We start from the raw sequence: 15,752 nt of genomic DNA on the forward strand, positions 1-15,752 counted from the left end.
GACTGGAATACACATGTCTATAATTGTCCAGGAGCTGGGAAGCCTGAGCAAACAGGACATTGTTCTTTAATGAGTGTAAAGAGTCTCAGCATTGTCTCCAAATCCCAAGCAAACCCATTTCAGATCCAAGCTTGCTACTACTGTGAGCTAATACTCGTTTCCTATGTACAAAGGAAATGATGGTGTTAGCGTTGAGGATGGGGAATGTACAAGAAAATAGTCCATCTTTTTTTTAACTTGTGGATGGAATATAAAGAGCCTTTCAAAGTCTTGAAAATGCCATGAGCGCTGCTAATGTTATAAGGATCAGAATGTGGATATTGCTTACATGAGAGATGTGGGCGTCCTTCAAAATTCCCCTGCTTAACGTACCTTAATATTAAAACACAGACCAGTACAAATAATGTTTTTATATAATAATGTGATTCAACTAATCAGGGCTGTTCCTAGGCCGGGGCCACCTTTGTGTCATGCAGTCTAGCACAGAAAAAGGTGGCTTAACCCAAGGAACACAGGCCCTGTCACTACCCCTCTCTATTGGATTGAGAAAACCTTCCATATGTCCAGACCATGCTATTGATAGCTTATGGTGAACAGTCAGATTTGTGGTCTCCAAGAAAGATTTAGCTTTGGGACCAGGGGCCAGGCTTGAATACTCAGAGCTTTTGTGTGGCCAAAGTTTTATTACAGTGAAAAAGGACAGAGAACGCTTCTGACATAGACATCAGAAGAGCAATGGAGAATGCCCCACTTAATAGTCTTGTCAAGGCCTTACATACTTTTATTAGACCCACTCCCGCAACATACATTTTAAATTAACAAGATTAGAACTAACAATAGAAAGACCCACTCCCACATAAAATAACAGAATTAGTCAGAGGGTTCCTGTTAAGGAGAAACATGTCCTTAAGCAAGATACATTGTTGTTATGTAATCAGTACAGAGCTTAAGGGAAAATATACCCTTGAGAAACATGAGTTGTTTTGTTGTGTAATCATTATCTCTGGGCTTAAAAAAAATAACTTCTGTCTTATGTGACTAAGACAAAACAATGTAGAAAAAAACTTTGTCCTTTTCTCCTGCTCCAGAGCCCTGGGCCCTTTCCTCCTGAGGGCCCCAGACTCCTTATCAACATACCTAAGAATTAACTCTCTCACTACCTAAAGTCTTACATCATCATCTTGATTTTGAAATGTTACACATAGAGGATGCCTGAGGGAGGACTTGAATCTGTATCTGCTAAAATAAAAATCAATGGGTTTTCTGTTAAAGCAAGCTGCCTTCTGCCTCTACCTTCTACTCTTCAAAAAAATACTTATTAAGAGTTTTAATATCTATGACAGGCTATAAGTCTTGTTCAAAGTGTAGGGCTACATCTTTTATTCAACCTCAAATCTGATCTAAAGTTGTAAAGCAAAGGCTTTACTAAACTGCTGTTAGTGGGCTGTGTCAAGTAACATGTATTTCTTACCATTTTTGGTAATCATAGAAGTGTCCAGTTTAGCGTGCTGCAAGTCATGGGGTCGCAAAGAGTCAGAAATGACTGAGCAACTGAACTGAACTGAACTGAATTGAATAATTCTCAATTTTTCCACAATGAGGCCCTCCTCTCTGATTTTAAAAAATAATTTTCTCCCTCACAAAGCCCATATTATAAAATACATCTATTAAACACATTGCATTCACTACATAAGAATTTGTTTTTATATGAAAAGATCTATTAAAGGGTACACAATTTTAAAAGCTAAGAAACAACAACAACAATAACAAATGATGATAAATGGCAACTAAAATAACACTAAATGTATTTAATAACAGATCATGTTTAGATAGCTTATGCAGCAAACTCTCATCAGAATGATCTGGAGTTGATTACTAGTCCCTCCACTTGTTTTCCATGTCACTTTAGTATCCTGAGACTTACTTTTCTTTTTCAGTACTCAGAGTAGTAAATTCAATATCATCCAGTGTTTATAAGGGTATGAATGAGGGACTATAGGAAAATTATCTGGCAATACACTGCTTTCTTTGTATACAGCATCCACTCAATAAATATTCTTTTTCTCCTGTGAGAGAATATAAAAGCTAGAAAGCATTTCTGAATAATAAAAATGACTCACCAATGAAAATTCCTAACTGAGTCCCTTAGGCTGGGAGACCTCTCTAGATAGAGAGACAACAGTGTGTGTCTCCAGTGCCTTCTAGGAATTAATGGAATTCACCATGAGCAGGAAGTTGTGGAGACTTCACTGTGTGTGTGGTGGGATGTACCTTTCAGATATAAGCTGCTGTCTTTCCTAACAATCTTCTGTAGACTCCAAAAGTACAAGGCTGTTGTAGTCTATCTGAAATGTCCTGAGGAGCTAGACATTGAAGCCATAGGTGTGGTCAAGAGACCCCAGGGTCTGGGTCAGCCATTTGTGTCTTTTGTTATGGAGTATCCTACCAGATCAGGCATATGGTTGTTCTTCCAAAAGTCATTAGGTTTGTGTCTGAGTGGTATGTGACAGTGACAAAGAAGGAAGCTCCTGTTAAATTAATATTTTTTTCTGTTTATTTTTGGGAAGAAACTCATGCTTTCCTTTCCCACATTCTCACCAACGTGACTTTGTTAATAATAAATATGTTATACTAAAAACATGATTCAAAAGCAAGATGTATTTCCTTCCTTTTGTTAAAAGACTACACTTGGTCATCTAAGGGCAGATCATTAAGAACAGCTTAGACGTTATTATTCCCCCAAACCCAAAAGCTTTAAACATGCAATAAATTATTTGAGTAAGCTATTTACAATTTTATTTTCTTTTTGTTTTTTATTCACAGACCAAAACCACCAACCCCAAAGAATTTTTTTCCCAATGCTCAGACTGTGCTCTGATAACAAGCTGGTCACTTCTAGAAGATATTTTAACTCTATAAGGCCAGTAAAAGACTTGGGAAAAAAAATTTAAACATCAGGCTGACTGGTATTTAAGTATTAAAGTCAATTTATATTTATTTGTTCAACACATATTAACAATTTCTATTATACTCTTCTAAGAATTCAAGGTTTTCATAATTCTATATCAGATAGCATCCACTAATGAGCAGTCACTGGAGGAACCATATTATTCTACACATAGTACTTTTCTGTTCTCCCTTTGCTTTATTCCTTTGTTTCCTGAGAAAATGATATATAAACCATCGATTCTGAGAAATGTCAGTATCCTGGAATTCCTTTGCTGAGAAAAAAGATTTCGTGACATTATTTGTTCATTAATAGTATTGAGGATTCTCTGAAAATCGACTCTTGGGGGTTAAATCCCTCAGACTATGGATAGTTTTCTTTAAAGGGTATCATTGCCTCCACATCATCAGTCTGCTTTGCTATGCTGTTCTAATCTACCAAATACTTGGTTTGAGTTCTTCCTATTTATAATAAAAAATCTTTCATTTACAAATATTTTGATTTATATCTTAGCTCTTCTATTACAAAAGTATAGCTTTGTTATACTTAGCAAACTGGAGTCGAAGAATGAAAATAATTTTGAAATGTTGTAGCCAAAATCTCTGCCTTATTGTTGATAATTACTTCTGATAGTCCTTAGGCCTCTAAGGACTACCATCCATGCCTGCATGGATGTAGAAGGCCTGCTTATCCAACAGTGAGTTGAGATCAGCCTCAATCTTCCCAGCAAGTAAGAGTAAAGGCTGGTGATATCCACATGAAAAATAACTCTTTTCTAGGTTTTGCAATGGAACAGATATGGTTGCTGTTGCTACTAACAACTAGAGTGCTTCCAGGGTCTGCTCAGTTCAATGGCTACAATTGTGATGCCAATCTCCACAGTAGATTTCCTGGTAAGTCTGAAACCAATCTTTTCTCTAACTGTATCTGTAAAGAGTGATTATGTTTAAATAGAAAATCATTTAAATGCATATGTAAAATGAGGGGGATATCTGTCTTTATTAAGTGGATATTAACAAATGGAAAATGACAAAAGACATTTTTCTGAAGTTGTAATTTATAACCACATTAACATATAGAGTGTTCATTGTATTAGTTTATATTATTATAATGGCTGCTCACAGATGTGAAAAATATTAGCTAATGACTCATAAAATTGGGAGAGGCTAATGTCATTCAAAATTTGTCTACTTGATGGATTTTTTTTTCAGACTTTAAAAATTTCCATTATATTCTAATAGATTTATTTAGGAAGAATACTTAGAAAATGATTGTGAAATATTATACAGTACTCAAACAAAATACTATTTCAATGAAATGTTGGGCACCAAAAATACACAGGCCAGCTTCAGAGTGTATTTCACAGCAATCCATTAATATTTTGACAGACATGAGACTTTGACCATCTTGATGGGTGTGTCCCACAGGTTGTTAAAATCTGCTTTTTTTTAGAGGTAATTTACGGTTTCACTTAAGTATTCATCTTTTTATATCAGCTGAAGTTACAGAGCCATAGTTCAATATTTACAAAAAAAAAGATTAGGTAATCTGAAACTATTTTTCTGCATATGTATCGCAAACTGAAATACATTCTGCCATGTTTTACATGCTCCTGTGTTTGGAGCTCAGCAGAGCAACAGCATACCTACGCAGAGCAACCAGTAGGTAGTTATTTAGTTGATGTGAAGTTTCTCATTTATTTGAACACAGGTAATCTGGCTTGCTCCAGAATAAAGAAAGAATATGTAGAAATATCTTCGTGAGCCCAGATCTAGTATGAGACTATTTGGTAGATTAAGTAAAATAAGCAGTTCAGGATGGGGAATGTCTAAAAGCAAGTCTACAAAGGCAAGTTTAGGCAGGGTTCTTAATGATTTTGAATACACAAATGATAGGATTTTTTTTTTAACCTTTTTACTATGGAAAATTTAAAACATATTCAAAAGTGGAGATTAGAAAAAAAAAAACAAAAACACACACCCATAGTAATCATCCAGCTTCATCAGTTGTCAGCATTTATAAATTTTGTTTCATATATCTTTCCTACTACTCCCATCTCTAAAATATTTAAAATAAATTCATTACTCATGTTTCATCATATGTAAGTGATAAGAACTTTAAAAATCATTACACTATCTGTTTAATAAACTTAATAATTCCTTAATATAATTCAATTTTCAGCTAAGTTGCCTCTAAATCAATGTGGTACATTTGTTGATGCATTTCTTGAGTCTGTTTTAATTTATAGCATGCCTTAGCTTTCCTAAAATGCCATTTATCTCTGTAAGTAACTTGGTCATTTGTTTCTTAGAATTCCAACACTTTGGATGTGGCTGAGTGTAACTCCTTTGTGTCATTTAACATACTCCTCTTTTCCTATATAACTTGTTAACTTATTAGAGCTAGAGGTTTGAATAAATAAATTCAGGTTCAGTTGTTTGGACAAAAGTAATTTGTGTAATGAAAGTGTTTCAACTTTATTTTGTAGGCAGTGAAGGGCCATTGCATCTTTTTAAACACACCTTTTTAAGGATTTTATGTGGTCACATTTTATTTGCGAAAGTAGACATTGGGGAAAAGTGTGAAAGACAGAATCAAGTTAGAAGAGATGAGACAGAGAGAACTGTCACGAGGGCAATGGCAATGGAAGCAGCAGAAGGAGGCAGCTATTAAGAGATACAGTGTTTTGTGGTGGATACATCAGAACTTGAGAATTGATTTGATTTGGGAGGTGAGCCAAGGAGAAGACCAGAGGGTATTTTGAAATTGAATAATTGAATGTTGATACTGTTAACTGACACTGAAAGCATACGGCATTTACATGTTTTAGAAAGGAAGTTTGAATTTGAAAAGAATGACTTTGAAGTACTTTTAGAATGTAGAGAGGCAGCCTCTACCCAGAAGTAGGAAATACAGACCTGGTTTGAGGAGAGAGGCTGAAAACTGAAAAAAGCTGTGTGAGAGTTGAATCCCCGTGCAGCAAGTGAGCAATGAATGAGAGGCAGGAGAAGGGGAAGGAAAGGTGTGGAAATACATTACTCTTTAAATAACTTTGGTGGTAAGGAAAGAGGGCGAGTAAGCTGAACCAGCAATTAAATGAAAAAAGCTGATTTGGGGATTAGAGGACTAGAGACACCTAATCTATTACATAAGAATATGAATCAGCAAAGGGGAAATATTCAGAGACTGGGGATACTAACCAAAAAAATACTAACAAAGTATATACATGAGCAAAGGGAAAGTATTCAGAGACTGGAATACTAACAAAGAAATACTTCATGTAATGAGGAAAGAAAATATGGAAGAGATCAAAGGTACAGGTGGGTAGGAGTTCACTTTGGAAAAGTAGTACTTGATTTAGGAAAGAAGAGAAATAAAAGATACAGGCTGAGAAGTTGAGAGGTTCTAATTGTGTTCATCACCTCAGTGAAGTGGGAGGCATAAGCCCTCAGAGAGGGAGGGGCTATAGGCCTGGCCAAGGCCTGGGAAGGGTAGTCAAGTCTTACTCTATTATGGATGGAAAAGAAAGCCAAAATGTAGGAAGATTGCTCAGTAGAGAGAATATAGCTGATGTTGTAGTTATTATACTTGTAAAGGTAAATTAACGTGTCAATAAGCCAAGGAGTGACTAGGACAGCAAAAGGAAGTATTTTGCATGTGAAAGTGAAAGTGAAGTCACTCAGTTGTGACTCTTTGTGACCCCATGGACTATAGCCTACCAGGTTTCTCTGTCCATGGGGTTTTCCAGGCAAGGATACTGGAGTGGGTTGCTATTTCCTTCTGCAGGAGATCTTCCCAACCCAGGGACTGAACCCCAGTCTCGCACGTTGTAGGCAGATGCTTTACTATCTGAGCCACCAGGGAAGTCACCATTTTATTTTTTTTTAATGTGGTAAATTTTAAAAATGATGTGGAAGCTTCCATCTACAATAGCACCTAGAAGACCAGCATCAAAATCAGCTGAGATAGTTGTTATGTTTCGACTTCATCACTTCACCCCAGATGTGCTGTGCTGTGCTTAGTTGCTCAGTCATGTCTGACTGTTTGTGACTCCATGGACTGCAGGCCATCAGGCTCCTCTGTCCATGGGGATTCTCCAAGCAAGAATACTGGAGTGGCTTGCCATGCCTCCTCCAGGGGGTCTTCCTAACCCAGGGATTGAACCCAGCTCTCCTGCCTTGCAGGCAGATTCTTCACTGACTGAGCAACAGGGAAGCCCTTACCCCCAACATGCAGTGTCAGAATCTCTGAATGTGGTACTGGGTATTTGTAAAAAATCCTGCAGGTGAGTCTCATATGCATTATGACTGAGAACAATTGAGAGTGTGTTCCAATATTGAATCCATTATTCCAGTCAAAAGCATAATCATGCATTAAGGAAATATAACTAAAAACAAAATCTTCTCCCAACCCAGAAATCCTTTCCACTAACATAGCAGACGTGAAAACACTCATTGAATTAGCATTAAACCAGAATATGATGTTCAGTACAGGCAATTCACTGAAAGTTTGCAAAGGCAGAAAGGAGTCTCACTCTTTTACATAGTCAAGCAGAGAAAACAAATTATATGCATATTTTCAAAATAAGTCATAACTGTCCTAAAGTAAGAGGGCTTGACAGCACCATTTGTCATGTATTCATCCTAAATTTACCTGGTTATTGGGGTGACCATTCATGCTAGTGTATTAGCTTTATCCAGAGAAAAAAATAAAATTTTCACATCTTTATGAAAGGAGGTACTTTTGCAATCTGAAGCAAGGTTCCAACTGAAGTTAGGCTCCCAGCCTTCCCAGACTGTGATATAAGGGTACTACTTTCCTTGATGTGTATATTTCTAAGAGATAGTTCCCAAGTCCTTGAGAAAGACGTCCCTCAGTCGTAAAGCTAATTTTCAAAAGAATTTATATACATTTCACGAAGATGAGAAAGTACTTATGCGTTTTCTGATATAAATGATCTCTTTATTTTCAACAGGGAAAATTAAAATTTGCATTTGTTCTTACACATTTTTGCACTTTTATTTCTGTTGGGCTTAGACAAGTATCCAGACTTCCCAAACCTATGCATATACACACACATACTGTTGCAATTTAAAATTTATATTAAAAAGTATCTAAAATTCAGATAAATTAGAAAGTCCAAGAGAGGCTTTAGTTATATGGATATTTTTTTCAAGAATTTTTGCAGCCCAGTTTTTAAACCCATTTTTGCAGATTGCTTGCAAAAGAAGATCAGAGTGAATAAATAAAGCCTGAAGGTTAATTGCTCACTTCCCTCTTGACTTGTGGCTTCTCTTCCACATCAAGATCACCCTTGATGTCATCAAGAGTTCCACAAGCTGCTCAGATACTAAGCAAAGGCCTAGAATGAGAATGAGTCTGGCAAAGGAAGGAGCTATCTAAATGCAAAGTAATGTTAATAATGATGAGAGTAATCATCTCACCCTATCTGACCTTTGCTGTTTCATGACATTAGAACTATTTTCTTTAATTTCCATGGCATTTATCCTTGAGTCAAGGGATCTATCATGGTTTAATTTATTTTAAATTTAAAGGGACACCATTTAATTTTAAAGGTAGTTAACTCTTGGCTATCCAAACTAGTAGCAGGGAATAGACTCTTGCCCCACTGACATTATAATTATGCTCTTCCAAGAATAAAACTCAAACCATAGTTGATTTTTTGAGTACCAAGGAATTATTTGGCTGCCAAAGTGAAATATACAGGTAAGTCTTTTTGGCCTCTGCAATAATGTACACTAGTCTGTCTTTTAGAAGATGGTATATTTGAGAGTCTGCTTGAGCTTCCAAGTCCCTAAAGAAGTCTTTAATGATAAAGGCACAATCAAGGAGAAGATTAGGTTTATGACACCAGAAACTTTGTGACCTGATATTGTTTTATGATGAACTAATGAGTCACAGGAAACTGAATGTTAGTTTTATATAACTTGTCATTTTGTATTCTATTTGAAATAACACTAAGAAGGAGTGAATACAATACATTTAATGCTGGGCACATTACATAATTCTCTCTTTTATTTCTTACGACAAACTTACAAAATTGTTTTTAATTTTCATTTTACAATATAGAGATTGAGGATTAGAATTTGTCTAGTACTAGGAAGCTAGTAATTGTCAGAGATATAAAACTAGAACTCTTTTCATCAAACCATGATGCTTAAAGTAATCTTGAACACTAAGTTTAAAAAATGCTATCTATAGAAAACCAAACAATCCAATTATAAGTGGGCAAACAAGTGAATGGACATTTTTTTCAGAAAAGCCGTACAGATGGCCAACAGGCACATGAAAAGATACTCAATATCACTAATCCTCAAGGAAATGCAAGTCAAACCACAATGAGATATCATCTTACATTTGTCATAATTGGTATTATGAAAGAGACAATAAATAACAAATGCTGATGAGAGTGTAGGAAAAACAGGAACCCTTGGGCACTACTGATGGAAATCTAAATTGGTGTAGCCCCTATGGAAAACATTTTTATAAAGATTCCTCAAGAAAGTAAAAACAGTACTACCATACAATCCAGCAATTCCATTTCTGTGCATATTATGTGAAGGAAATACAATCACTGTGACAAAGAGACATCTGTACCCGTATATTCACGGTAGCATTATTTACAAAGAGCCAAGACATGGAAACAGCTGAAATGGTTATCAATAGGTGAATGGATGAAGAAGATGTGAGATACATACACACACACATATGTGCACAATTCAACTATAAAAAAGGGGAATTCTGCCATTTGTGATAACATGGATGGACTGTAAAGGTTATTATATTAAGCAAAATGCAATACAAAGAAGTACAAATCTACATGATCTCATTCATTGATAGAATCCAAAAGGCAAAGCCAAAGCTCATAGAAAATGAGAACAGATTTTTTGTTACCATACTCAGCGGTGGGGACGTAGGAAAATGAAAGAGAGTGGTGAAAAGGTACAGACTTCCCATTATAAGATAAGTAAATGCTAGGGGTGTAATGTTCATTGGAAGGACTGAGGGTGAGGCTGAAACTCCAATACTTTAGCCACCTCATGCAAACAGTTGACTCACTGGAAAAGACTCTGATGCTGGGAGGGATTGGGTGCAGGAGGAAAAGGGGACAACCGAGGATGAGATGGCTTGATGACATCACTGACTCGATGCACATGAGTTTGGGTGAACTCCGGGAGCTGCTGATGGACAGGGAGGCCTGGTGTGCAGTGATTCATGGGGTCACAAAGACTTGGGCACTACTGAGTGACTGAACTGAACTGAATATTAAACATGAGATTATAGTTTATACTGTTGTATATTTAAAATATATAAAAAATTGCTAAGAGAATAAATCCTAAAATTTCTCATTACAAGGGAAAACAACCTTTTTTTTTCTTTTTTTTTCTTTTTTTTTTTGATGTCTATATGAATGATGGCTCAACAGTAAATTTATATTAAATTTGTTACTTAAATTTATTGTTATAATCATTTCACAATAAATATAAGTCAATTCATTATGCTGTAAACCTTAAACTTATATGGTGCTGTATGTCAGTTAGGAAAGCTTACAGTGAATGGTGCTGGATTCTTGATCTCCAAAGATTTAGCTTTGGGACCAGAGACCAGGCTTGATCACTCAAGAGCTTTTGTGTAGCATAGTTTTATTAAAGTATGAAGAGGGACAGAGAAAGCTTCTGACACAGACTTCAAAAGGGGGACAGAGAGGGTCCCCCACTCACTAGTTTTAGCAAGGAAGCTATATAATTTTTTAATTGGTTATTCAGTTCAGTTCAGTTCAGTTGCTCAATTGTGTCCGATTCTTTGTGACCCCAAGAACCACAGCACACCAGGCCTCCCTGTCCATCACCAACTCCTGGAGTTTACTCAAATTCATGTCCATTGAGTCGGTGATGCCATCCAACAATCTCATCCTCTGTCGTCCCCTTCTCCTCCTGCCTTCAATCTTTCCCAACATCAGGATCTTTTCAAATGAGTCAGCTCTTCGTATCAGGTGGTCAAAGTACTGGAGTTTCAGCTTCAACATCAGTCCTTCCAATGAACACCCAGGACTGATCTCCTTTAGGATGGACTGGTTGGATCTCCTTGCAGTCCAAGGGACTCTCAAGAGTCTTCTCCAACACAGTTCAAAAGCATCAATTCTTCTGCACTCAGCTTTCTTTATAGTTCAACTCTCACATCCATACGTGACTACTGGAAAAACCATAGCCTTGACTAGATGGACCTTTGTTGACAAAATAATGTCTCTGCTTTTTAATATGCTGTTTAGGTTGGTCATAACTTTTCTCCCAAGGAGTAAGCATCTTTTAATTTCATGGCTTCAATCACCATCTGAAGTGATTTTGGAGCCCCCCACCCCCCAAAATAAAGTCTGTCACTGTTTCCACTGTTTCCCCATCTATTTCCCATGAAGTGATGGGACCAGATGCCATGATCTTAGTTTTCTGAATGTTGAGCTTTAAGGCAACTTTTTCACTCTCCTCTTTCACTTTCATCAAGAGGCTTTTTAGTTCTTCACTTTCTGCCCTAAGGGTGGTGTCATCTGCATATCTGAGGTTATTGATATTTTTCCTAGCAAGCTTGATTCCAGCCTGTGCTTCCTCCAGCCCAGTGTTTCTCATGATGTACTCTTCATATAAATTAAATAAGCAGGGTTAATTGGTTATTACAGTAAATGAAAAGAATGTCTCAAGGCTGTATAGATCTTACTAGACCCACTCTCACAATTTACATTTTAAGATGACAGGTTTAGAACTAACAGTAGAAAGATTTTACCAGACCAACTCCCATAATATACATTTTAGGATAACAGGATTAGTCAGAAGGTTTTCAAGAAGGAGAAACTGTCCTCAAGAAGGATACAATGTTGTTATATGATCCTTGGCAAGCCACTCCAGTATTCTTGCCTGGAGAATCCCAAGGATGGGGGAGCCTGGAGGGCGGCCGTCTATGAGGTCACACCGAGTCGGACTCGACTGACGCGACTTAGCAGCAGCAGCAGCATAGAGTTTAAGCTGAGTCATTTTGTTGTGTAATCACCTGCTCTGGGCTTAAAGAAAAAAACATTTTATGTGACTAAGACTAAGGAATGTAGAGAAAATAAATGTTTGTCCTTTTCTCCTCCTTGAGAATTCCAGATCCCTCTCTTCTCCTCTGGGACCTCGGAATTCTTATCAACCTGCCTAGGAATTGAATCAATCAATTATAACTCAATAAAAGTGAAATTTGCTCACTAACCTCAGATATGCAGCTGACACCACTGTTCTGAAGCAAAGAAGAACTAAAGAGCCTCTTGATGAAAGTGAAGAGGAGAGTGGAAATGTTTGTTTAACTCACCATTCAGAAAACTAAGATCATGGCATCTGGTCCCATCACTTCATGGCAAATAGATGGGGAAACAATGGAAACGGTGACAGCATTTAATTTTTGGAGCTCCAAAATCACTGCAGATGGTGACTGCACCCATGAAATTAAAAGACGCTTGCTCCTTGGAATAAAAGTTACGATCAACCTAGACACCATATTAAAAATCTGAGACATTGCTTTGTCAACAAAGGTCCATCTAGTCAAAGCTATGGTTTTTCCAGTAGTCATGTATGGATGTGAGAGTTGGACTACAAAGAAAGCTGAGCACTGAAGAACTGATGCTTTCTAACTGTGGTGTTGGAGAAGACTCTTGAGAGTCCTTTGGACTGCAAGGAGATCCAACCAGTCCATCCTAAAGGAAATCAGTCCTGAATATTCATTGGAAGGCCTGACGCTGAAGCTGAAACTCCAGTACTTGGGCCACCTGATATGAAGAGCTGACTCATTTGAAAAGACCCTGATGGTGGGAAAGATTGAAGGCAGGAGGAGAAGGGGAAGACAGAGGATGAGATCGTTGGATGGCATCACTGACTCAATTGACATGAGTTTGAGTAAACTCCAGGAGTTGGTGATGGACAGGGAGGCCTGGTGTGCTCAATCCATGGGGTTGCAAAGAATCAGACAGGACTGAGTGACTGAACTGAACTGAACTGAAATGTAAAAACAGCATGTAAATGGAGAATCACAATAGAAATTAAAGAATTTGAAAAATCCTATGGTAGAAAAATTTATTTAGCTTTTATCCAGGAGCATCTTTACTATGGAAATCATTTTTTTTTTCTTGTAATATTGATTAATATTTCAATGAGTACCAGTATTTCGCAGGAAATACAATAGATAATCAGCTTATTTCATTGATAGACTTCTTGGGTGAGTCAATCAAAATGAGCTGTCCTATTTTGTGTTAGACTTTGCTTGACCATTGCACTGTTCTGTGCCCAAAGCCAGGGTGGAAAATAGGATAATTTTTCCAGGGAATATGCTCTGGCCCTCTGTGTAGATAAGAAAGGCCACCAGTCCTTCTTTCCTACACAGTAGTAGTATTTTGGCCTTCAAGCTGTGAAGAGAATGCCTGCCTTCACTTTGCATCTGCGACTGCAATTACTGTACCAGATGAGGCAGAAGAACTGATCCAGACAGCGACTGCTGATCACATCCTGATTAATCTTCAGTGATAAAGTGCAGTGTTGAGAAGAGGAATTCGTTTGCAAGTGCAATGACTGAACGATTCAGAGTCCCTCCCTTTCTTTATTTTAATAATGAAGTTCTTTACTGCAAGGATTTTTAAATTTCTTCTACTTGTATAAGTAAAACCTATATTCCTTCTTCTGCTTGAAAAGGACTGAACTCTTCTAATTCCAAAGAATGTGAAGCAGCAAGTGCAAATAGGAGTCTGCAGTTTGTCTGAGACTGTATATTCATTTCTTACAACCCTGCAAACCACAGCTTTCATTCACTAATGAAAAACAGATGTGGAAAATTGAGGTGGCCAGGTACCTGTTCAGTACAGAGAGAAAACCTGAATTCCTAATCCACTTTAAAATCTGCAACAACTGCTGATATTTGGGGTAGATAAAATATCAGTACCCCTTTAAACTTCTTGCTTTTATAGCACCAAAACCTCAATATTGTATAAAAACTCAGTAGAAGTAGTTTTCAAAAATGAGTTAAAACAACACAAATAGCATCTGTTTTCCAAGCAATTTTTTAAAAGTGTATGTGGTGTCAAATAGCACTACTCTCATTTTATAGAGATAGAAATGGAAATAATATATAAATTACTTTTATAATCTGCTAAGATTACATAGTTTTGGAATATCTATTGGAGTACAAGAAATAAATAGAGTTGACCCTCTGTATCCACAGGTCCACATTTGTGGATTCAATGAAACTTGGGTTGAGGATATTGAGGGAAAAAAAAAAAATTCCAGGAAGTTCCAAAAGTAAAACTTGAATTTGCTGCATGCCAGTAAATATTTACAAACAATTTACATAGCATTTACAATGATTTACATAAAATTTACATTGTATTATAAGTAATCTAAAAATGACTTAAAGTATAGAGGAAGATGTGCATGTAGGCTATATGCAAATACTATGCATGCTATTTTAATCAAGGGATTTGAGCACCTGTGGATTTTTATTTAATTTTGGTATCCAAGGATGGTTCTAGAGTCAACCCCACATGGATATTGAGGGATGCTGTCCTGTATTTCCAGGTGAGATTTCTATGGCAGTACAAGGCAGCATGGGACTTCCAGGTGGTAACAAATGGTAATGAGTCTGCCTGCCAATACAGGAGACTTTAATTCAATCCCTGGGCTGGGAAGATTGCCTGGAGGAGGAAACAGCAACCCGTTACAGTCTTCTTGCCTGGGAAATTCCATGGACAGAGGAGCCTGGCGGGTTATAGTCCATGGGATTGCAGAGTCAGACAGGACTTAGTGACTGGGCACAAACTCACAAAGCGCACTCTTCAGCATACAGAAAAGGCTCTTCCTATTGTATTGAATAGGTTTTGGTTCATATGATAAGTTTTAAACTAATGCTACCTTAAAACCCACTGATACAGGGACAATCATATTCACAGGAATACCTGCATCAGAAGTGCACAGAGCCCTTGTCTGCTCACAATAGATTCACCCAGCCTCACCCATGTCTCCTTTAATTGCTTCAAACAGTGTTTAGGGCATAGTTTCCATTTGAAGTGAATGTCCTGCTCTTCTGGTTACTAAACTGCTATGGATTGTGGAGTGGGGTAGAGTAATGTAGGAGAAAAAGGTTCTATTTCTAATTTTATTTCTCACACGGCCACCTGAGCACTAAAGTAGACCTATTTGGGCTCAATCTCACAAAGCCTTTCACAAGTGCTCTTTCATTGCAATTCAAACTAGTTAGTTCCTCAGAAAGAAAGTGAATGAGACACACACCCATCCCCTTCATTATTCAAGTCTCTCTCTTTCCTGTTCCTTTTCCATTTAAATCTCTCCCATTTATAAGCATATAAATCTTACAATTTGGTGGGAGTGCTTAATTTCACCAGATGGAAACCATCTAAGGATTTTCTTCTGCCTAATCAAAATGTATTGTGTAGGGAGAAAAAATAATTTTCCCTTTACCCTTCTAAGTCCTTAGCTGAGGGCCCCTATAATAAAAGAGAGATTAACAGAAGAAAAACAAACTAAAGTTTCATAACATGTTAATCTTTTGGGGCTCCAAAATCACTGTGGATGGCGACTGCATCCATGAAATCAGAAAACTATTGCTTCTTGTCAGGAAAGGGATGACAAACCTAGGCACTGTGTTGAAAAGCAGAGACATTACTCTGCTGACAAAGGTCTGTATAGACAAGGCTATGGTCTTCCCAGTGGTCACGTATGGTTGGGAGAGTTGGACTGTAAAGAAGGCAGAACGCCAA

At 37.2% G+C, this 15,752-nt stretch overlaps 1 protein-coding gene across 1 annotated transcript in view; it reads left to right on the top strand.

Moving 5' to 3' along the window:
* Positions 1-15,752, top strand: part of ZPLD1 (zona pellucida like domain containing 1) — a 75,010-nt gene that overhangs the window by 23,487 nt on the left and 35,771 nt on the right. The window contains exon 2 of the mRNA XM_005674873.1: positions 3,727-3,840. Coding sequence (XP_005674930.1) covers positions 3,735-3,840 — 106 coding nt within the window. The 5' untranslated portion in view covers positions 3,727-3,734. The remainder of the gene's footprint in view (positions 1-3,726; positions 3,841-15,752) is intronic.

This window comes from Capra hircus, chromosome 1 (genome assembly GCF_001704415.2).
Source record: "Capra hircus breed San Clemente chromosome 1, ASM170441v1, whole genome shotgun sequence".
Taxonomy (NCBI): Eukaryota; Metazoa; Chordata; class Mammalia; order Artiodactyla; family Bovidae; genus Capra; species Capra hircus.